General features: G+C 35.7%; 1 protein-coding gene across 5 annotated transcripts in view; it reads left to right on the top strand.

Annotated features, from left to right (window-relative positions):
• The window catches only part of Bend6 (BEN domain containing 6), a 66,238-nt gene that overhangs the window by 29,002 nt on the left and 14,554 nt on the right, over positions 1 to 22,682 (top strand). For all 5 annotated transcript variants that reach the window (XR_013425087.1, XM_078019853.1, XM_021721799.3 and 2 more), the window contains one exon: positions 6,875 to 7,052. Coding sequence is in view for 4 of the 5 variants with exons in the window: in XM_078019853.1 (XP_077875979.1) it covers positions 6,875 to 7,052 (178 nt within the window). In the remaining variant the exon portion in view is untranslated. The remainder of the gene's footprint in view (positions 1 to 6,874; positions 7,053 to 22,682) is intronic.

Genomic DNA, 22,682 nt, shown 5'->3' with positions numbered 1-22,682 from the left:
GTCTGAATTGTATACATATACATATACACTGTGTACATACATATATACATGCATATACATATATACATGCATTATGTATATAAATTATGGCACATACTTAAGTATGGTACATGTTTGTAAATAAACTATGGATATATATACAAATACACATGTGTATATATGTATGTGCCGTATATTAACATACATATATACTTTATCCATTCATCCATTGATGAACACTTAGGTTCTTTTCATAGCACTATTCTTAGCACCTATCTATATTGCTACATGTACATCTCATCCATTGCATGTAACTGCTGCATGGTACCATTTTTTATTTATCTTTTTCTCTAATGATGACCACTTAAATGTCCTCTAACATCAATAAACTAATCCTCATACATGTCCCTTTAAGAGACAGTGTGGGGCTGGGGTTGTGGCTTAGTGGTAGAGCACTTGCCTAGTATGTGTGAGGCACTGGGTTAGATTCTGATCACCACATATAAGTAAATAAATGAAATAAAGGTCCATCACCAAGTTAAAAAAATATTTTTAAAAGTGACTGTGAAAATTTCTATGATGTAAATACATAGGAGGATGATTTATGGTTTACATATGTATTTCTAGTTCATTTGACTAAATATTACAAAATTGCTTTTCAGAATGTTCACATCAGTCTAGATGCCCAGCAGTAATGCATAATGGGTTCCTATATTTATATTTCCCTACTAACATTTAGCATTAATATCCATTTTTCTAATTTTTACCAAATCAATCAGTGAAAATATTGTTATAATTTGCTAGTGCAGATTTGGGGGGACTCAGGGTTGCTTGAGGGGTAAAATAGTCACTTGCTCTTATAAGCCAGTTGTGTGGTTTTGTCAGCAATTTTTTTCCTCAAAAACCATAGCTTTCCAGACTACATATTTCTATTTGATTCCATTGCAATTCACTATAGCCAGAGCTCTTATTTGATCATAGATTTTAGGCCTGAAAACTCTCTTCTTTTAAGGCATCTTTTCTCGTCTTTTCTTTCCAATTTATAACAGTTACCTCACAGCCATCTGAAACAAACAAACAAAAAATCTTGAAGGTAACACCTTGAATTTAAAGCTTTTTAGTGGGCTGGATACCACTGTCTGCTGGAGAACAAGCTCCTGAGAAAGCCTTGAGGTTACAGTCTTACCTCCTGCTATTTAGATATGGAAGTAAAAATTTTCCCCAAACGCTTGAAGATTTAACATTGCCAAACTCAGTTAATTTAGACTATCTGCTGCACTCAAAGAGTTTTTTTGTGTACTTACAGGCTAGCTAGTGAAGTATCTGAAGACATGCTCGTTTTCTTAGAGTTATGGACCAGTAGTGGCGCACACAGCTTCTGCTCCTATTCTATTGGCAGGAGCATAGACAGTTGCAGTGAGTCGCACTGCACGTGAGTCGGGGAAATGAAGTCTTTAGCTAACAGTCAGGTAGAACCCTGTTACCAGAGAAAAAATGGGACAAAAGATACATATAGCTAGTAGTTTCTACCACTGTCCATTTTTTCTGTTGGGTTTTTGTCTTTTCTTTTGGGTTTCTTGGTCTATTCTGGTAGGTCTTTTATCCCACTCTTAATATAAATACTTTATCTATTGTAGAAATTAGCCTACTGTGATTTAGGTTTGAGATATTACAAATATCTTCTCCCAGTTTCTATTTGTGTATTAACTGTTATCTTCTTCCTTCCATTGGTAATTACAAATGGATTTACTTTGACCAGATTCCTTTTCTTTCTAATACTTGCTGGCGAGAATAAGACCATACATTCTATTTTTTTCCAATTATCATGCATAGAATTAGGGTCTCAATAAGCATCCTTCAATTTTTAAAAAATCTTTCATTTATATTTAATTAAATACATCACCTTTTCCCTTAGGATTTATATATCTTGTGTGAGTACATTAGCTATTTGCCCACATAGAATAGTAATTTACATTATTACTATTACATATATATCCACTACTGTTATATATACATTATAGGTGCATATACACATGCAAGCATTTGTATAACAATAAAATATATATACATATACTGATATTTGTTTATAAAATAAAGATTGAATATACATATCATAAATCATACAAAAGTGCAAATGAATTTTTCTCTAACTGATCTCATCTGGCTTTTAATTCTCCATTCCTGAATCATCATCATCATCATCACCATCATCCTACAATTTGTATTCCAGTCTTTTTTTAAAAGTCCCTTTTAGTCATTATCTCAATCACTTCAGGATTTAAGCTTCAATCAATCTTATATTTTTAACCTCTTCTGCTTTCTACTTTTTTTCTTAAAGACATGATTCAAGTTTTTAGAAGTCTTACGTAACATGTACACTCGGTCTTCTATTAAGATTCTTACTTTCATCTCCGGTTCCTAGGTGTCGTTAAGTGTTGCTGTTGAGCTAGTTCTTCCAGGTCCACTGGGGATCTTATTGGTACCTGCTGCTGAAGTTTGCCATCCTGGTACCCACTACCACCTTCCATGAGATTCTGGTACCATGTGGCCTCTGATCTACACTCTAAGCTATTTGTTTCATTAGTTTCCCTAGTACTTTCCTATCTCCTGACCAGGACGTAAGGATCCTTTGGATTCTCTAGCTGCTTTGCATTCATACCAGGGAGTCTGGGGTACTATCTCTGTCCATTTGTCTGAAAACCAAATTGACTATTTCTGATCTGTGGGCCCAGAAAATCACCATGATACCCTGAAGTTACACTGGACATGGAGCCTCTTCAAGGAGCTTAGACTGCACAAAGAAGCAAGGAGCTATCCCTGGTGCTCTGGGATTGCCCCCGTTATCTGATTGTTTATATGATGTGCCCCAACTTCTTAAATCCCCTAAAGGGCAGGGGGACAGTAGAGTACAGACATTTGAACCTAATTCCCTGCCATTTCAATTCTTTATTTCCCAGCCTCTTCCAGCACCAGAATGTCTTTTTCTTCTCAGCAGCAGGAACTTTCTTTATGGTATAACCTTTATTTCTATTACTCTCCTGTTTTGTTTTTTTTTAAAGCTTTAGGCTTCTGGGTTTTGATATTTACAAATTCCAGTTAGTACTACAATTCTCCAGCTTGGTAGAGAAAAAAAAAAGGTTAAGTATCAACACAGCTTGGATTTTACAACTCCAGAGTCTTAAAATTAAGTCTTGTTATTGACATTAAAAACTATTTTTAAAATAAAAAGGTAAATGTGAATGTTTCCTTCTAGGCCAATCTGCTCTCTCTTTTCTCTGGTGCAATAAGCCCCCAATTGGTTTCATGCCATAGTCTTGACAGTGAGGCTATGAATGGAGATTAGGGAAAGAAATGCAGAATGGGGGTGAACTAAAAAGAAGGAAAATATATTGACTTCCAGCACAATAAGATTATTGGATGTCTATTATGTGCAATGCAATATGCTAGGTTTTACTCTAAATATTGTCCTAAGTTATTTTATTTTTTAATTTTGAAATTAATGAGAACTGGGGATGTATCTCAGTGATAGAGCACTTGCCTAGCATGTACAGGCCCTTGGCTCCATTCCCAGAACATGCAATAATAACAACAAAAGAAAAAGAATAAGAATAATGAACTCCAATAAAACTGCTGCCCATCTTAATATAATTTACTTGCTTGTAAGACTTATTTTTTACACTGCTGGGGATTGGGCCTCATTCATGCTGACAAGTGCTCTGTCACTAAGTTGTGTCCCTAGCCCACTTTTTTGAAAATTTTCTTTTTTTAATAAATTTTTAATTGTTCTTTTCAGATAACATGACAGTAGAGTGTATTTTGATACATTATACATATGTGTAATATAACTTACTCTAACTAGGATCCCATTCTTGTGGTCGTATATGATGTGGAAGTTCACAGGTGATATATTCCTATATGAACATAGGAAAGTTATGTCTGATTAATTCTACTGTCTTTCCTATTCCCTCCCTGCTCCCTTTCCTTCATTCCCCTTTGTCTAATTCAATGAACTTCTATTCTCCCCCACTCCTACTTACTGTGTGTTAGTATCTACATATCAGAGAGAACATTTGGCCTTCTGTTTTTTTGGATTGCACTTAGCATGATAATCTCTAGCTCCATCCATTTACCAGAAAAAGTCATAAAGTCATTCTTTTTTACATCTATCCCACTTTTAAAAAATTTATAAAAGTGAAATACGTGCACACATATTGTCTCATTACACACAAATATTTATTCAATAATATGTATAATATATGTGTTAAAATATATCATTTTATTTATTTTGAGCTGGGATTTCACTATTTCCCAGTGGCCTTCATCTCCTGGGCTCAAACAGTCCTCTTGCCTCAGCCTCCCAGAAAATAGGAGTACAGGTATATGCTACCATACCCAGCTTATTTATTCTTTAACTTTATAAGCTGCCCCTCCCAACCCCACTATTAATCAGCCTCTTTATATCAGGGAAAACATTCAGCATTTATTTTTGGGGGATTGGCTAACTTCACTTAGTATTCTATTCTCCAACTCCATCCATTTATCTGTAAATGCCATTATTTATTCTTATTGCTCAGTAATATTCCATTGTGTATAATACCACATTTTTTTAATCCATTCATCTACTGAAAGTTATCTAGGTTGGTTCCATGATTTAGTTATTGTGAATTGTGCTGCTATAAACATTGATGTGGCTGTGTCCCTGTAATATGTTATTTTTAAGTCCTTTGGTATAGACCAAAGAGAGGGATAGTTGGGTAAATGGTGGTTTTCCAAGGAATCTCCATACTGCTTTCCATATTGGCTGCATCAGTTTGCAGTCCGACCAGCAATCCTTTTCCCCCACATCCTCACCAGCACTTATTGTTGTTTGTATTCTTAATAGCTATCATTCTGACGGAAGTGAGATGAAATCTTAAGAGTATATTTTCTTGTACAACTTAAATTTTCACTTTTAATGTTTAAATTCTTAATCCATCTGAAGTGGTGTGTGTGTGTGTGTGTGTGTGTGTGTGTGTGTGTGTATACACCAAGGTAGGAATGCATTTTCTTTACCTTTTCTCTTAAAGGTCAACCAGTATTTCCAGCATCGTGTATTGAGCAAGTCCTATTTTCTTGGGTGTTTTAGTCAGCTTTTTTCATCGCTGTTATTTAAAGACCCAACCAGCACAACTGTAGAGGAAAAAAAGTTTGTTTGGGGGCTCACAGTATCAGAGGTCACAATCATAGACAGCAGACTCTATTCCTCTGGCTCAAGGTGAGGCTGAACATCATGGTGAAAGAGTGTGGCAGAGGGAAGTGGTTCATATGATGATCAGAAAACAGAAAGGGGCCTCCACTCACCAGATACAAGATATATACCCTAAAGCCACACCCCTAATGGCACCTCATCTGGCCATACTCTATCCACCTTCAGTTATCCACCCAGTTAATCACATCAGAGGATTAATCCACTGATTGGGTCAATGCTCTGGTAACCCAATCATTCTTCTCTGAACCTTCTTGCATTGTCTCACATATGAGCTTTTGCGGGACACCTCTTGAGGGACACCTCTTATCCAAACCGTAACAACGGGTGAGTTGCTATGCCACTCTGTCCTATAAGAAGTTTCTCATGTGCATGCATCTATTTTGGGCCTCTCTATTTTTGGTCATGCTGTCTGTTTCTATACCAATGCCATGCTGTTTTAATTGCTCTATATTTTTAGTAAGCCCTTGCATTTGTAAAGAAAGATCCTGTTTCATTTCATATGCTTCTTCAAGATTTCTTTGGATATTCTTAGGCTTTTGTTCTTTTAGATAAATTTCAGAATCAATTTATTAAGTTTCAGGTTTTTTAAATTTTTATTGAAATTGCATTAACTTTAAAGTTCAATTTAGGGATAATTACTACTTTTTAAATGAAATATTTTATCTCTGAACATGATGACTGTCTACATTGACATCATCTTTTAGTACAGCTTGTTTACTTTCTTCATAGAGATCTTTCACTTTTTTGCTATACATTAATGACACTTATTCTCAAAACAAGAATTAAACATAAATGTGAAATATTTAGGCTATATGGATTGGAAACTGTCAAAAGGTACTATTTATGTGGTACTGAGGATCAAGCCCAGGACCTCACACATGCTAGGCAAGCACTCTACCACTGAGCCATAACCCCAGCCCCTTCTTGGAGATATTTTTTAAAACATTTTATGGAAGTACAATATACATATAGAAGGTTGCACATGTCAGAAATGTACAGCTTAATGAATTATCACAAACTAAACACATCCATGCCAGAAATTAATGAATTATCACAAACTGAACACATCCATGCCAGAAATGTACCTCAAAGATCTCCTCATGCTCCTCTCTGCTACTTTCCATCACTGGTCCCCACAGTAACTACTGTCCTGACTTAATAAATAGTGTTCTTATAGCACTACAGTGCTAATTGTAGCTGGTATGTAGAAGCAGTAACTATTGTTTATCCTGCCATCTTGCTAGATTTTCCTATTTTATTGCATGATTTTTATCTATGTATTCACAGAGGAAGGAAGTGAGGTTCAGATTGTGAAGTATTTGGCTCAAAACAGGCCACATCTCAGAGGAGACCTGGTGCTCTTATTGGTTATAGTCTGTTACATGACTATTCTCCTTTGTATTTTTCACGGAAATGACACAGAAAGTTAGAATCCTGATTTCCACGCTGTCGGAGGCACTGTTTTCCCCTCATCCTGAGTTCCTCTGAATGGTGGGGTTTCAAGCTGCTGGGCTGCATGGGTTGCAGGAAGTGCCTGTGGGAACAGGAGTGTGTAGTCTTGAATGAACCCCTTCAGAATACAGAACATAGGATAAACGGTTAAAGGTGCTGTGAAACTTCTCTTCTTGTGCCTGCCTTGCCTTTTAGAGAGATCCATATTCGGGAAATGCCTTTCTGCCTGGGGAGAGCTCCAGTGAGGATGAAGCGCCCTTAGCAGAATTATCAAAGGAGGAATTATGTGCCAAGATAAAAAACCTGAAAGAAAAACTAACAAACACCCGGAAAGAAAACAGCCGGCTTCGACAGTCTTTGGTCATGCTACAAGGTAAACTTTGAGAAAATTGGCATTTGAGATAAAAGGGAAAATTGTATAATCAGTGAAAAGAATTGGAAATGGAAAAGAGCCAGGCCCAATGGTTTATGCCTGTAATCCCAGTAGCTTGGGAAGCTGAGGCAGGAGGATGACAAGTTCAAAGCCAGCCCCTGCAATTTAGTGAGGCGCTAAGCAACTCAACCTTATTAGAGATCCCATCTCTAAATAAAAAATAAAAAGGGCTGGGGATGTGACTCAGTGGTTAAGTGCCCCCTGGTTCAATTCCCATACAAGAATTAAAAAAAAAAAAAGAATGAAAAAGAAAACCAGTACCTTAGAGAGCTTAAAAATCACACTTTAAGAAAATCACCATTACAAAATTTAAATATGGCAGCACTCTTTTGAAGCATCTAGTTTATTGTTCAAAAATTTTAGATTTTTCCTACAGAATACCAAATATTATATTCATTTAACAATGTTCAACACATTTAATGTTCAACAAGTATTTATTGAGCATTTAATGTCAGCCACTCACATCCTAGGCCCTAGAGAGAAAACATTAGTCAGAGAGAGTAAATATGTTGGGGTGCTCATGATGCACATATCTCAGATGCTTTGCTAGAGAATGCCCTAGAAAATGAGGCTTGGTGTGATCTATTATGGAAACCACTGGAATTAATGGTTTCATATTAGTTTTTCTATTGAGAACCTTGGTTTGGGAAAATAATTTCATTTCACTGGAGACACATAAAGGAAAAAGAGGAGCCTAGGCAAATTAAAAACCACTTGGCTTTTTGTAGGATCCTATGTTGTATCTGAGACTCTGTTTTTCAAAAAGTATAGTTTCCATGGGGCATGGTAGCACACTCCTTTAATCCCCAGCTACTCAGGAGGCTGAGGAAGGAAGATGTCAAGTTCAAAGTTTAGTGTTGCTTACTACAACCTGCCTCAAAAAAAAGGAAAAAAAAAATAGTGATAGGGATGTAGTTCAGAGGTAAAATGCCCTTGGGTTCAATCCCAGGACAAAAAAAAAAAAAAAAAAACAGAGAGAGATGGTTTCCATGGGTAAGCACTATGTGCTTCTGAATATTTAACAATTAATCCAATGCTGGGCAGCATTGTGTTATAAACCAGTAAACGCTCCAAACATTTTGAAAATAAATAGATACCTCCAGCTGCTGTGTATAGAATGGGTACAAGTGGTATAAGAAAGAAAGTTAAGAAGAGTCACCAGAAAGCTATTATAGTCATCCAGACTAACCTAGTAGCAGCCTACTGTAGCGCAATGGTGTGGGAAAAAAAGAAGACAGTTTCATGATATATTTGGAGACAAAAATGACAGAATATGGTGATGAATGAGATTGGAGATTGAGAAAAGAAAGTAATAGGTTACAGGTTTTCCTCAGAATGTTTGTTAAATTTAAGGCTTAGATTTTAGTAGAAATAGCTACATGTGAATGGAAATATGTTTATTCCATTAACAAGCCATTTTATTTTAATTAAAAAAAATTGGGGGGGACTGGGGTGGAGTGCTTGCCTTACACGTACAAGTCGCTGGGTTCCATCCTCAGCACCACATAAAAATAAATAAACAAAATAAAGGTATTGTGTCCATCTATAGCTAAAAAAAAAAGATATTTAAAAAAAATTTGTAGTTGTAGATGGACAGCATGCCTTTTATTTATTTATTAAACTTTTTTTTTAGTTGTCAATGGATTTTTAGTTATTTATATGTGGTGCTGAGAATTGAAGCCAGTACTTCATACATGCCAGGCAAGTGCTCTGCCACTGAGCCACAACCTCAGCTCCTATTTATTTATTTATTATGTGGTGCTGAGGATGGAACCCAGCGCCTCACATGTGCTAGGCAAGCACTCTGCCACTGAGCTATAATCCCAGCCCCTCTTGAAATTTCTTCACTTTGAATATTGCATTTTTGCGACTTTCTCCTGTTGAAGTTTTTGTGCTTTTCAAAGAAGATATAATCCCCTAAATTCTGTCACAGAATATAGAACGAGATAAAAGCTACTTTATAAAGTTAGAAGAACTGCTTAAGAGCATCAATTTTGGAGTTATACACTTTGGTTTGAATCTCAACTCTGCTTTACTAGCTTTATGACTTTAGCCATGACACTTTACTGTGACCTCAGCCTCAGCTTCAGTTCCTCTTTTACGAAAAGGGGACAATATATGATTTCCTTGTTGCTAGGAGGATTAAATGAGATGATTTGGAGAACTGCTTTACTCAGCACTTGGCACAAGACTCGGTAATGGTAGTTATTATTTTTATTATCGAGGTTTTTATTAACAACAGAACCTGAAAAAGAAAATTAAGATCAATTCTTGTTATAAATATTTGTGAGAAAATTTTAATTCATGAGTACCAAATCAGGCTCAATAACAGATGAAAAAGAATCATTTACTATAACCAGTTCCCTCTCTCCCACACTCCCAGATTGCTATTTCTTTTTCTCCTCACTGCCAACTCTCTACACCTCCTCCCTTATTCTCACTTTCATTTGATGACTTTGCTTCCTACTTCATTGAGAAATAGGAGAATATGAGGAGACCGTCATCTCCCAGCACCCATCCTTTTATGCTCCATCCTTTCTTGTTATTCATGAATGAGCCATCTTTGTAGGCAACCAAAGACAATTTCTCCACCAGTGTATGAGTGCATTGCCCTGAGCTTCTGTCCCTCTGTCCTGCAAAAATCAAGTCTTCTTTCTCTAATGGATCATTCCTACTACTATTTGACATACTAATATTTCTCCCATTTAAAGCAAAAAACAAAGCACCTTGCTCGGCACAGTTGCACACACCTGTAATCCCAGCTACTCAGGATGCTGAGGTAGGAGGATCATAAGTTCAAGCCAGCCTTCTGGGCAATTTAGCAAGACACTGTCTCAAAATAAATAAATAAATAAATAAAAGGGTCTAGATGTAGCTAAATGGTAAAGCACTTGTCCAGCAGGTGCTAGCTAATTCCTGGGTTCAATCCCTGGCACTTAAAAAAATAATAATTCATTAAAAAATAAAAATAAACTCCATTTTAGGCCATTTGTTTATCTACCTTCTGACTTATTTCTCTCTTTTCTTTTATAGAAAAACTTCTTAAGAAGTTTGGCTATCCGTGTTGTCTTCTTCCTCTCTTTTGTTACTTCGGAATCCCATTTAAATCAGACTCTCAATTCCATTATATTGCTCTTCTCTGATCAACCATGTCCTTCATGTATACATTTGTTAGGGCTGCCTCAGAACAGATGGCTAAAACAAAAGAAATGTATTTTCCTACAGTTTTGAAAGCTAGAATTCCAAAATGAAGTTTCCATCAGGACCATGCTCCCCTTGAAGGCACCATTCATATTGATTCCATCCGTATAAACCCTATTTCAAATAAAGTCATGTTCTGAGATATGGAGGTTAAGACTCCAACATACCTTTTCAAGGGAGACACAGTTCAATCTAGAACATTCTACATTGCCAACCCAGTGGTCATTTCTCAACTGCCATCTTTAGCGCTTTGACACAATTGGGCAACTCTCTTCCCTTGAAAAGGTTTCTTCATTTGGCTTCCAAGATGCCACGGTTTTCCTTCTGCATTCCTAGTATTTCCACCTTAGACTATTGACTGGTTCATCATCCTACCCACTAAATATTTGATGACACACCGGTCTCAGTCCTTAGATTTCTTTCCTTTTCATCTGCATTCACTCCCTATGTGATCCTATCCAATCATGTGGTGTTAAAATTCATCTACAAGCTAGGATTCTCAGATTTCTGTCTCCTGCCTGGACCTCTCCAGCTAACTGCCTACTTGCCGTGACTGATAACCATCTCAGACTTATGCATCTCACAGCACATTCCTGACCTTCAGCCTCTTTGTCTTTCTTCCTCCTCTTGGTCAATGCTAACTCCACTGTTTCAGTTCCTCAAGCCCAAAACCATGATGTAATCCTCTATTTCTATGCCTTTTACATCTCAATTCAGTTCATCAACAAATCTTACTGGTTTTGCCTTCAATATATGTCTGGAGCTCAATCCTTTTACCACCACTGCTGTTGGCAGTCTGGTCTGAAGCACCATTATCTCTCATTCAGATTATTATTATTTTGAAGTCCCTACTTCTGCTCTTGCTCCTGGGCACTGTATCCTCAACCCAGCAGTAAGAATAAAACTGTAAATTATAGATCTGTTTGTGTCACTCCTTTGCTTAAAATCCTCCAGTGAATTACCTCCTTACTCAGGGCAAGAACTAGAGTCCTTTTTATGATCTTGGAATCATAACCATGATCTGGTTATCTCCCTTCCCTTCCTTCTCCAGCTTTGCATTCTGCTGCTCTTCTCTCTTGCTGTCCTCAGGACACACTGGCCCACTTGCTTTCCCTTTAAAGACATCAGACATGATCTTAACTTTAAGTGTCTTTATACTTGCTCTTTCCTACTGCCTAGAAGATTCTTTCCATGTATCAACATGGCTTGAACCCTCACTCACTTTAGGCCTTCACTCCAAATTCATATTTTCCTTGACTCCCACCATCTAAAATTTCAACCTCTCTTTTCCCAATGTTTTTCTTTTCTTTTTAATTCTTTAGTTGTAGATGAACACAATATCTTTATTTTTTAATTTATTTTATGTGGTGCTGAGGATTGAACCCAGTGCCTCACACAAACTAGGCAAGCACTCTACCACTGAGCTACAACTCTAGCCCCTTCCAGTGTTTTTTAATCCTCTTCTCCTGCTTTGTTTCCCAGGGCACTTTTAAGCCTATATAACCTATTACATATTTAATACTGTCTCTCTAGCCCCCTCTACTGCCTGTAAAGTAAACTTAAAAATAAAGTAGTAAAGTTGTTCTTGGCTGGACTTCAGGCAACTGGAAAAGTCAGAGGGCCTACAGATGCTCCAGTGTTCATTCATGTATTTATTCATCAATAAATATTATAAAATCCTTACTATATTTAGGTCCTGTCCACTACCTGGGAAAATTAATGAAGAAACAAATATTTCTGTTTTCTTTCTTTCTTTTTACATGGGGACTCTTTATAACTGATACATCCCAGATCTTTTCATTTTATTTTGAGACAGAGTTTCACTAAGTTCCCAACACTGACCTTGAACTCATGATCCTGCTGCCTCAACCTCCTGAGTAGCTGTGATTACAGGCATGGCCACTATGCCCAGCTAAGATTCCTGCTTTCATTGACCTTATGTTCGTGTGTGTGTGTGTGTGTGTGTGTGTGTGTGTGTGTGTGTAAGGGGATATAATTTTAAAAACATAAAAAATAATAATGAAGTCAATTATATAATAAGTTTATTTCATATAATTATATAATATGTTCAGTCTCTGAGAGAAGGCTGTGTACTAGTTATCTTGTTTGCAATAATGTTCCCAATAACTTTGAACTAGAATCAGGGCTACTTCTTTTGTTTATGAAGCCTACTAAGAAAAATGTCAGCATATATACATGTTATTGTGCTGTTCTATACAGTCTAAATGGGAAATGAGTGTGTGCTAAACAGTTGAAACATAATCTTGTGGATGAGAACTGATAAGCTCAATATGTGAAAGAAAGTGAGTGATATTATCTATCACATAAGAGGGTATTAAGTTGTTGTTATTTATCAAAAATGAATGTACACCTAGGAAACACAAAAAATCAGCCAAAACCACAACTAATAAGATTTCAGTTAAGAATCAAAAAACAGTATGTTTTGGGCTGGGGATGTAGCTCAGTGGTAAAGCACTGGCCTAATGTGCATGAGGTCCCATATTCAATCCCTAGCACTGAAACAAAACAAAAAAAGAAAGCAGGAAGTTTTGTTCAGCTTCATTTAAATATGATGGGAAGTTTAAGTTAAATATGTTTGAATTTCCCTCCTGCCTTGAAACCCCTTTCAAAAAATATATTGAAGACATGCAAAAGCACAAGAACCAGGAGAACTCAAGAGAAGATCACAACAAATTTTTTTAAATGCCAATAAAATTTTAGAAGCTGAAAAGTAGATGGATAAATGGTGACTGACTTTATGTGGGAAAAAAACTGAACTTTTAGGTCTGTGGTGTAGGGACAGGAGAAAGGTAGAGAAATTACAAAGAAATAATCCAAAGCATACAACAGAACTACAAAAAGCTGCAGAAATTATATCTGTGAAAAGGCTTATGGTAGTGTGAAAATGAGGGTAAACATTGAAAAACCTACATAAACACCCTTTCAGACCATAAATCCACAAGCACATCCTTCCACTGTAGCCTTCAACTATCACTTCTTCACTGTATCAAAAACCAAAGATTTTCTCTCAGGAGACGTTGAACCAAAGCTGTGAACTCAGGGACAATGGAGAGTTGGAAAAGGGGATGTGATTATTTGAGAAAATCCATGTTTTAAGAAGGCAGGTAGCAGAATAAAACTCCACTAAGAAAAAAAAAAAAAAGATTGCATCCACGAAACGAGAGGAGGGTACTTCTAAAAAAGAATATTTAGAAAGCAAGGTGGTGGTGGGGAAACCTAGAAATTCAATAGAATTGTCTGGAAGTTAAAGTTAAAAACATGTTGTAGATATTAGAGCAAGAAGACAAAGGAAAATATAAAAGATTAGAAAAAATAGTCCAAGAGTCCTAACATCCAAAGAGAAAAGGTCCTAAAAGAGAACAGAGGGAGAAGATACTTTTAAGAAACCAAGCCAGGTGTAGTGTTTCATGCCTGTAATCTCAGCTACTCAGGAGAATCTCAAGTTCTAGGCCAGCCTGGGCAATTTAGCAAGACCCTGTCTCAAAATAGGGGTGGGGTGTAACTCAGTGAAGGAGCACTCGCTCAGCATGTAGAAGGCCCTGGGTTCAATCCGTAGTACCAAAAAACCAACACCAAAACCAAAAAACCCACAATACAATAAACTAAAGAGCACAAATTTCTAGGTCAAAAGTTAGCACCAAAGGAAGGAACAGAGAAAGAGAGGAGAGGAAGAAAGGGGGAAATACTGGGGACTGGATTAGAGCAAAATATGTTCCATGCTTTTATAATTATATCAAAACAAATCTTAATGTTATATATAACTAAAAAAGAACCAATAAAAAAGATGCCACTAGAAATGCAGATAAGTTTATTTGCTAAGTGTTTAAAACATTTTTCTAAAATTTTACAGTGCATACTTAAGGTATACAATGACATTTTGCAGGTACATAGTGAAATGATTAAAATAGTCCAGCTATTTAACATATCCATCATCTCACATAGGTACAAAAATATGGCAAGAGCTTAGCCTGAAAACAATAATTTGAGACTGGAAGACAATATAATCACCTTAGTTTCAGATAAATGTTTCATTATTTTCTCATAGTAAATTATACTTTTGGTTGGAAATAATGATTAGAGAGTAAAACTGTTAATGATTTTAACTATGCTGAATTGACTTTATTTATAGATTTAAGTAAAACTTTCATAAAATAAAATAATCAAGATTCCACTAAAATCCCAATCTAACAGAGGAAAATGGACTCGCTCTAAAGCATAACATTGTGAAATTTCAGAACAGCAAAAGCAAAGAAGAGCTCCCAAGGCTTTCGGAGAGAACAAGCATGTCACAAACCAAGGACTGGGAATCTGAATGGCACTGGACTTTTTAATAGCAAAACTGGAAGCTCCAAGATAATTAAGCAATGCCTTCAAAATTCTGAAAGGAGATATTTAAACCTAGAATTCTAACCCAGTGTAATTACTGACTGAATGTCAAAGAAGGGTAATAATATTTTCACAGTTAACAAAACCTCAAAAATGTGCTTCCCATGATTTCTTTTATAGAATCTAAAAATACAGATTGTGCTTCTCCAAAATGAGAGAACAAACCTATAAAGAGAAAGACAGTAACCAGAAAATGGGTGATCCATTTCAGGAGAGACACAGGGAAGGCCCAGGATGACAAGCATACAGCTAACCCAGGTATAGAGGGTTCCAGAGCAAGATTTCCAAGAAAAAATGGATGACATGATGAATCCAAACACATCACAAGGATATTGATGGGGACTTATGAGATGTGTTAGTGAAAGAAGCAATAAAAAATATTAAACAAACTATTTAATATAAGACAATTATTGACTTCAGGGCAAAACATTTATAAAGAAAAGGAATTGTGAATAATATTTACCTTACTATAATAACATAAGTGCAATAATTGGTTGAACTAGCAATCCTATTATAATATTCAAGGATGATGGAAAAGGAGAAAAGTGTGGGTATGTTTGCATGTGAGTACTGTGCCTGTGGGGTTTTGGGTGTTTTTTTTTTTTTTAATTGGTTGTTCAAAACATTACAAAGCTCATGACATATCATCTTTCATACATTTGATTCAAGTGAGTTATGAACTCCCATTTTTACCCCAAATACAAATTGCAGAATCACATCAGTTACACATTCACAATTTTTACATAATGCCATATTAGTGACTGTTGTATTCTGCTGCCTTTCCTATACCCTACTATCCCCCCTCCCCTCCCCTCCCATCTTCTCTCTCTACCTCATCTGCTGTTGTTCAATTCTCTCCCTTGTTCCCCCCCCCTTTCCCCTCACAACCCCTTATATGTAATTTTGTGTAACATTGAGGGTCTCCTACCATTTCCATATGCTTTCCCTTCTCTCTCCCTTTCTCTCCCCCCACTCAACTCTGTTGTTTGACTTCATAATGGCTGCCAATCTTACTGGAGTGAGATGGTATCTTAGGGCGGTTTTGATTTGCATTTCTCTGACTGCTAGAGATGGTGAGCATTTTTTCATGTACTTTTTGATTGATTGTATGTCCTCCTCTGTGAAGTGTCTGTTCTTTTGCTTATGTTTGTTGGAGGGTTTTGTGTGTTTTTTGTTTGTTTGTTTGTTTTTGTTTTGTTTTGTAGATAATAGAGAAATCAAAGAAGAGCTACCTTGTCATATTACATAGCTGAAAGTCAGCAAATAGTTTTCTGAATCTGAAAAAAATGAGAAATAGTTGTATATGCATATTATTATTTGACAATGAAAGGGCAAATACCAGAAAAATGGGTAAATTAATGGGAAGTGAAGGTGTCTAGGAGTGAAAATCATGAATGGCGAGTGATAAGGCAGAGCACCATTGCTCTTATAAGCCTATTTTTATTTTAAAAGTAACAAATCTTTGATACATAAAAGATGCCCAATATCTAGTATCTATCATTTAAAAAAATCAGTAATTTCCTTATATATCAGAAATTATCAGCTATTTTCCTAAAAAAAGGAAAAGAAAATATATTCACATTAATTACAAACAACTATAAAATATTGACTAATTACCCCAGCAAGAAATGTGTGGGAATCTGTGAAGAAAAATGTAAAAACTGAGAAATGAAGAAACCTAAATAAATGGAGAGACATGTCACATTTATAGGTGGGAAGAAAAGTTGCCAGCTCATCCCAAAATAACTAGTAGTTTGAATGCAGTCACAATCAAAATACCAGTGGCTGTTTTGGTCCTGTATTTTTTTAAAATCAAATCCATTCTTTTTTAAAATATTTTTTTAGTTGTAGTTGGACACAACATCTTTATTCTATTTATTTTTATGTGGTGTTGAGATCGAACCCAGAGCCTCACACATGCTAGGCGAATGCTCTACCTCTGAGCTACAGCCCCAGCCCCTTCTGTCTTTTAATAATTGACAAATTTTATTCTAAAGTTAAACTGAGCTGAGCACAATGACACACACCTGTAATTCCAGGCACTGGGAGGCTAAGACAGGAATATGGCAAGCTCAAGGCCAGCCTGCCAATTTAACGAGATCTTGTCTCAAAATATAAAGGGCTGGGGATATTGCTCAATGGTAAGGTGCCCATGGATTCAATCTTCAGTACTGGAATGAATGAATGAATGAATGAATGAATGAATAAATAAAGTTAATCTGAAGGAATAAACAGGCAAGATCAATTATGAACATTCTAAGAAAAAAGTACGAGTACAAAATGTGTCCATATTAAATTGTATAATAAGTAAATCTTATACAGTACTTGCTAGGTATCAGACTGTTCTGAGTCTTATCTCTCACCCTTGTGAGTAGTTTTAGTACTTCTATTTTAGAGATTAAGAAATTGAGAAATAGAGGAGTTAAATAGCTTGCCAAGGTTACAGAGCTAGTAGTGGGCGGAGCCTATTATCCAATGATTTAAAGTCCAAGAGTTAGCAGATCTATGGAGAAGAATGCATATTCCCCCCCAAGAGAACCCAATATATGATAAAAGTCCTAGAGGCAACATGACACAGAGATAAATACTACAGATTTGGGAGGCAGCATGTAGGTTCAAGCCCTAGCCCTACCACATACTGACCGCTGTTGTGTAAGTTGTTCAACAGCTCTGTGCCATTTTAGAGAAAAGAGTGTCCTCATCTCTGAAATTTGTCACCTGGAGAGAGGTTAATCATTCAGAATGGAGTTAAGGACATAGAGAGTACTTTATAAAAATTTGCTACTATTATGTTTGCTATCACAAGTTAGCAAGGCCACTTTCCTGGGTATGTGAATCATGTAGTCCCACAGGGCCCTGCTTTTACTGGTCTAAGGTTTTACTGTCATCCTCTTAAAATTCTTAAGAAGTTTTGGGGCTGGGTTGTGGCTAAGTGGTGCCTATCATGTGTGAGGCACTGGGTTCAATTCTCAGCACCATATATAAACAAATAAATTAATAAAGGTTCATCAATAACTAATAAAAATTTTTTAAAAAGTTCTTAAGAAGTTTTGGGCTCTGCATATTCATGTTGCACTGGATCCTGCAAATGTAGCTATATAGTAAGCCCTGCAAGTCAATGAGGAAAATCATTGATTATTCAGCAAATGGTGTTGGAAAAACTGATATTCCAAGTTAGGTTCTCATTTTGCACCAAGTAGCACATGAAAACATGCCTATGCAGTTTAAATAAAAACTACACATTCTGAATTTGAATGGGAAGTATTTGTTTGAAGAGTTGATGAACTTTGTCTTTAAAAATATAACGTCATATATTTCCTAATACTATTCACTAAATAGGACTAGAAACAAGAACTCAATAGCAAAGGACATTTCTAGCACCTGGATGTAGTCTTATAGCATTATTCCCCACTAAAAGAAACTCAAGATCCTTGAAGAAAAGGCTGATTTGATATCTGCACATGGAATACACCACATGAGCCTTTGAACAGGAAATAGGAACATCTTGCCATACCAGTGAGGAGTATAGCAAACACTGTGATTGTGTCAACTAGAAGAGCTTCCTACTAACCAAAGAAGTGCAGATTGAGCATCAAAAAGAATAAAAACCACACTAATTAGAACAAATGTAAAAATTAAAATAAAATAAAAAGAATGATAATCCCAATAGATAGAAACATATTGTACATGTTTAAGCGTATGAGTTCATAATCTACTAGTCATCTGAAAAAAGCGTCTAATTACTTTGAAAACTGGCAAAAACAGACCCCCCAAAATGAAGCATTTATCCTGTCATTACTATATGAAATGAACCTCTGAGTGACCAAATAGTTGGTAAGAGGGAGCTTCCCTTTCTAAAAGAATTTCAGCTAATTAGCAAAAAATAAAATAATTAGAATATCACCATTCGGGGACCTCTTATGACATAATGAACCTAAGCAGTGATCATCGTGGCTTATAATATCATAAAAGAGCTAACCACGCATTAAATGCAACCTGATGGAAATGAAAGTACTACTTGAATCTGATAAGTCTTCAGATCTAACTATTAATCTACATCAAATACAAAGAACAGAAGAATATGTTAAATGCCTACTTAGCCGTAAAATCAGCAAAATCCAGACCAAGTGAAATCCTCCAAACAAATGACTCAGTTTTTTAAACTAATAAATTGCAAGGGAGAAAACTAGGAGAGGGAGAGGAAACCTATAGTTCCTATGAAACAGCAAATAATTGTAATGCACAGTCTTTATTTTGAGTCCTGATTCAAACTGTTAAAAAACAAAAACAAAAACAACTTGACAAAGAAATTTAAACATTGACCAGGTTTTTTTAAAGAATTATTTTTAATTATTTCTTATTTTGACAGTGGTGTTCCAGTTATATTTTTTTTAATTTTTCACCTTTTAGAAATACATACTTATAAATGGAATGAATGTCTATAGATACTAATATTTACAAATAAAATGAGATGATGTGTGTGACTCCAATCAAATAATCTTGGGAAGAAAGTAGTTGGGAAAATAGAACAAGATTGGCCTTACTTGAGCAGAAACTAGGGTATTTTACCATTTTTTGTCTGTGTTTAAATTTTTCCATTAAAAGTTTAAAATATATATATGAGGAGAAAACATTTCTAAAAATATGTTACAATTATTCAATATATGAATGAATATTTGAATAATTTTCAAGCATAAAATAAAATGACAATATACTAAGAAAATACCACTACTTTTAACTAGAATAAAGACTCAAACTGGGCGTGTGCACACACATTTATTTATTTAATTTTAAAGGCAGGGTCTCCCTGTGTTGCCCAGCCAGGCTTCATAATCTTGGACTTAAGGGATCTTCCTGCCTCAGACTCCAAGTGATTGGGACTACAGAGGTGCACACTGTCACACTAGGCTTTTGTGTATGCTTTTAAAATGTGACAACATTAAGAGAGAAACATTCTGAGAAAGGTACTCACAATTTAATACAAATAAAAGATTAGGATGCAAATATACAAATAATGCTAACATACAAATAATTAAATTGCTGATATACAAAAGAGTTAACAGCAATAACTTATACATTGTACACTAGGCAGTGTTGTAAGCATTTTACATAGGCCATGTAAGTTTTTAAAAAACAGAAAAAAGTACTGGTGCCAATAGTCTCATAGGTAATTCTTAAAAGAAATTCAAACACTCAAAAAAAAAAAACCCAAATAAATATATATTTAACTTCACAATAATTAAATAATCACAAGTTAAATTTTACTAAGACTTTAACCTCTCAAAAAATGAAGATTATTGTTAATGACTAAAGCTTGTTGTTAGTGGTACAATGTCTTACATTTTTAATGGAAATGTAAATCATAAAAAGTCTTTCTGGAGAGAATTTAGTAACTAAATGAATCTTGAAAACATTTATACCTCTTGACCCTAATATAATGCTTTGAGAAATGTCTAGAATTGACATGATCAGAGATGCACATGAAGACGTATGTGCTCGAAGGCTGGTCAGAGTTTTGTTTGTAATAAAGAAAAATTGGAGGGCTGGGGATGTGGGTCAAGCGGTGGCGCAGCTTGCCTGGCATGCTTGCGGCCTGGGTTCCATCCTCCGCACCACATACAAAGATGTTGTGTCCGCCAATAACTAAAAAATAAATATTAAAATTTTCTCTCTCCTCTCTCTCTCTCTCTCTCTCTCTCTCCCCTCTCTCTTAAAAAAATTGGAAGCAACTTAATCTCTAAGAAGAAAAAATGGAGCATTTAAGTAAATTATACAACATCGATATCTTAGAATATTAGGGAACAATTAAAATTATGTATCGATGGTAAATAATTAATCAATAGATGATTAGATACATTTGTTGCAGAGTATTAATTGTGAAGTAATGGAATATAGTCATTGACAAAAAGGAATTAATTACTTATTCATACAACAACCAAAATAAATCTTCAAGTATTAAACCAAATTCCCTTTTTGTCTTGACATTATAGCTTTAGTCTTCTTTCAGTTCTTCAAATACAGATCTTGCGTTTTCTGTGCTTCTAATGACCTTCCCTCAGTCTCTTCAGCTCTTTAATTCCTGTTGGGTCTTTAGCTCTCAGATCAATGCCTCTTCTTTGTGTAACTTCAGAATTATAATTTTTATTTCTTTGCATGTACAAGTTAGTCAAATTGCAAGGTCAAGGGCACTGTCCTCCAGACTGCCAAATCTGTCCAAGACTTCTGTCACCAAGTACAAAACTTGGGGATTTCCTAATACCACCCTCACATTTAATAATCTGATAGAAAAAATTCATAGAACTCACTGAAGCCTATTTAAAGTCATGATTGTATTACAAAGTAAGGACACAAATTAGAATATGAGGAGGGTAGAATCTAGGAGGTTTTTAAATATGGAGTTCTGTTGTCCTCAGGAAGTCTTACCCTCCTGGATCTATGTGTGACCATAAGCAGACAGTAATGCTCCTTCAGGAAGCTCATTGGAGTTCTGATATCCAAAGTTTTGAATGAGGCTTCATATGGGCATGACTGATTGATTGTCCACATGCTTGAATTCAGTCTCTAAATTATATGGTGGATCTTTCTAGATTTCTAGTTGTGGTCACCTTCCACCCTCTGGATATTGGGTACAGAAGACCTTACTCTGAATTACCTTATTAGCATAAACTACCAGGTGGGTCGCAGGTGCTCACCATGATTAACAAAGATAAATCTATCCTTCAGGAAACCCCAAAGGGTTTAGAAGTTACCATCTAGGAGTTGGCACAAAGGCCAGACCCTCTTTGAGCAAGACAAAATTCTTACTGTACTGCATGGCTATGTGAATAATGTCCTCCCGTTTACCCCACTCCACCATATTTAGTAGAGTTGCCTATGAATATAGTACAAGATGTATTAATTTTGATTTGTCATAAATTATTCTAAAGAGTACAGCTCAATAATATGCTTAAGAAAAATACATAAGAAAGGAGAGAAAGAGAGAGAGAGGGAGAAGAGAGAAAGATTATCCACCATATTCTGAGCTCCAAAAGGGCAAGGGTCACATCTGGTTTTGTTCCCAGTTTTTTCCCCTAGCACTTCACATAGTGGTTGGCAAATATTGAGAGTCTGTAAAACATGGATGTGGGTACTGACAGTCTGAATCTGGCTCTTCTGGACAAGTTACTTATCCTCTAATTGACCTCTTCTGCAATGAGGGTTGATTAAGTAAACATCACAGGAATTCTCAGAATAGTTTGTGGCACAGAGAAAAAGTTAGATAAATATTTAATATTATTAAATGCTCAATAAATAAACACTGATTGAATAAGTGTCTGGCACCATAAGAGATGCTTAGTGAATATTTATTGAAAGAATAAGAAACTATAAATTCTTCTTTGGTAGAGTTGCCTATTCATAGAGTACAAGATGTATTAATTTTGATTTGTCATAAATTATTCAAAAGAGTATAGCTCAATAATATGCTTAAGAAAAATACATAAGGAGAGAGAGAGAGAGAGAGAGAGAGAGAGAGAGAGAGAGAGAGAGAGAGAGAGGAGATAAAGATTATTTCAGTTTGTTTCAGAGTCTCTTTCACTTCTCCAGCAAGCAGTGCCCTTGACATTTGATTGAGGAATATAATTAGACAGGGTTCAAGATCTCTTGTTATTTGTCCTTAGGAAACAAACTAGATATAACAACAGAGAAGACCATTTTACATGGAAGCATGAAAACTTTGAATGTGTAAGTTTCCAATAACAAACAAAAAGGGACAAAGTGAATATTCAGTTGATTAGCAAAATTCGTCTTTAATACATGACAACATAGATTTGAATTGCAGCAGTGTATTTTTATTAATTTGATAGATTTTGACGGTGGTGGTGGACCATACACAAAGGTTGTGGACAATCTATTTGAATCTGTAAGAATTTGTTGATTTTATCTTGGCATTTAAACTGGCCTAGTGTAAGCTTCCAGAAGGTA

Source organism: Ictidomys tridecemlineatus, chromosome 8 (genome assembly GCF_052094955.1).
Source record: "Ictidomys tridecemlineatus isolate mIctTri1 chromosome 8, mIctTri1.hap1, whole genome shotgun sequence".
Taxonomy (NCBI): domain Eukaryota; kingdom Metazoa; phylum Chordata; class Mammalia; order Rodentia; family Sciuridae; genus Ictidomys; species Ictidomys tridecemlineatus.
This window is presented reverse-complemented; position numbering and strand designations above follow the sequence as displayed.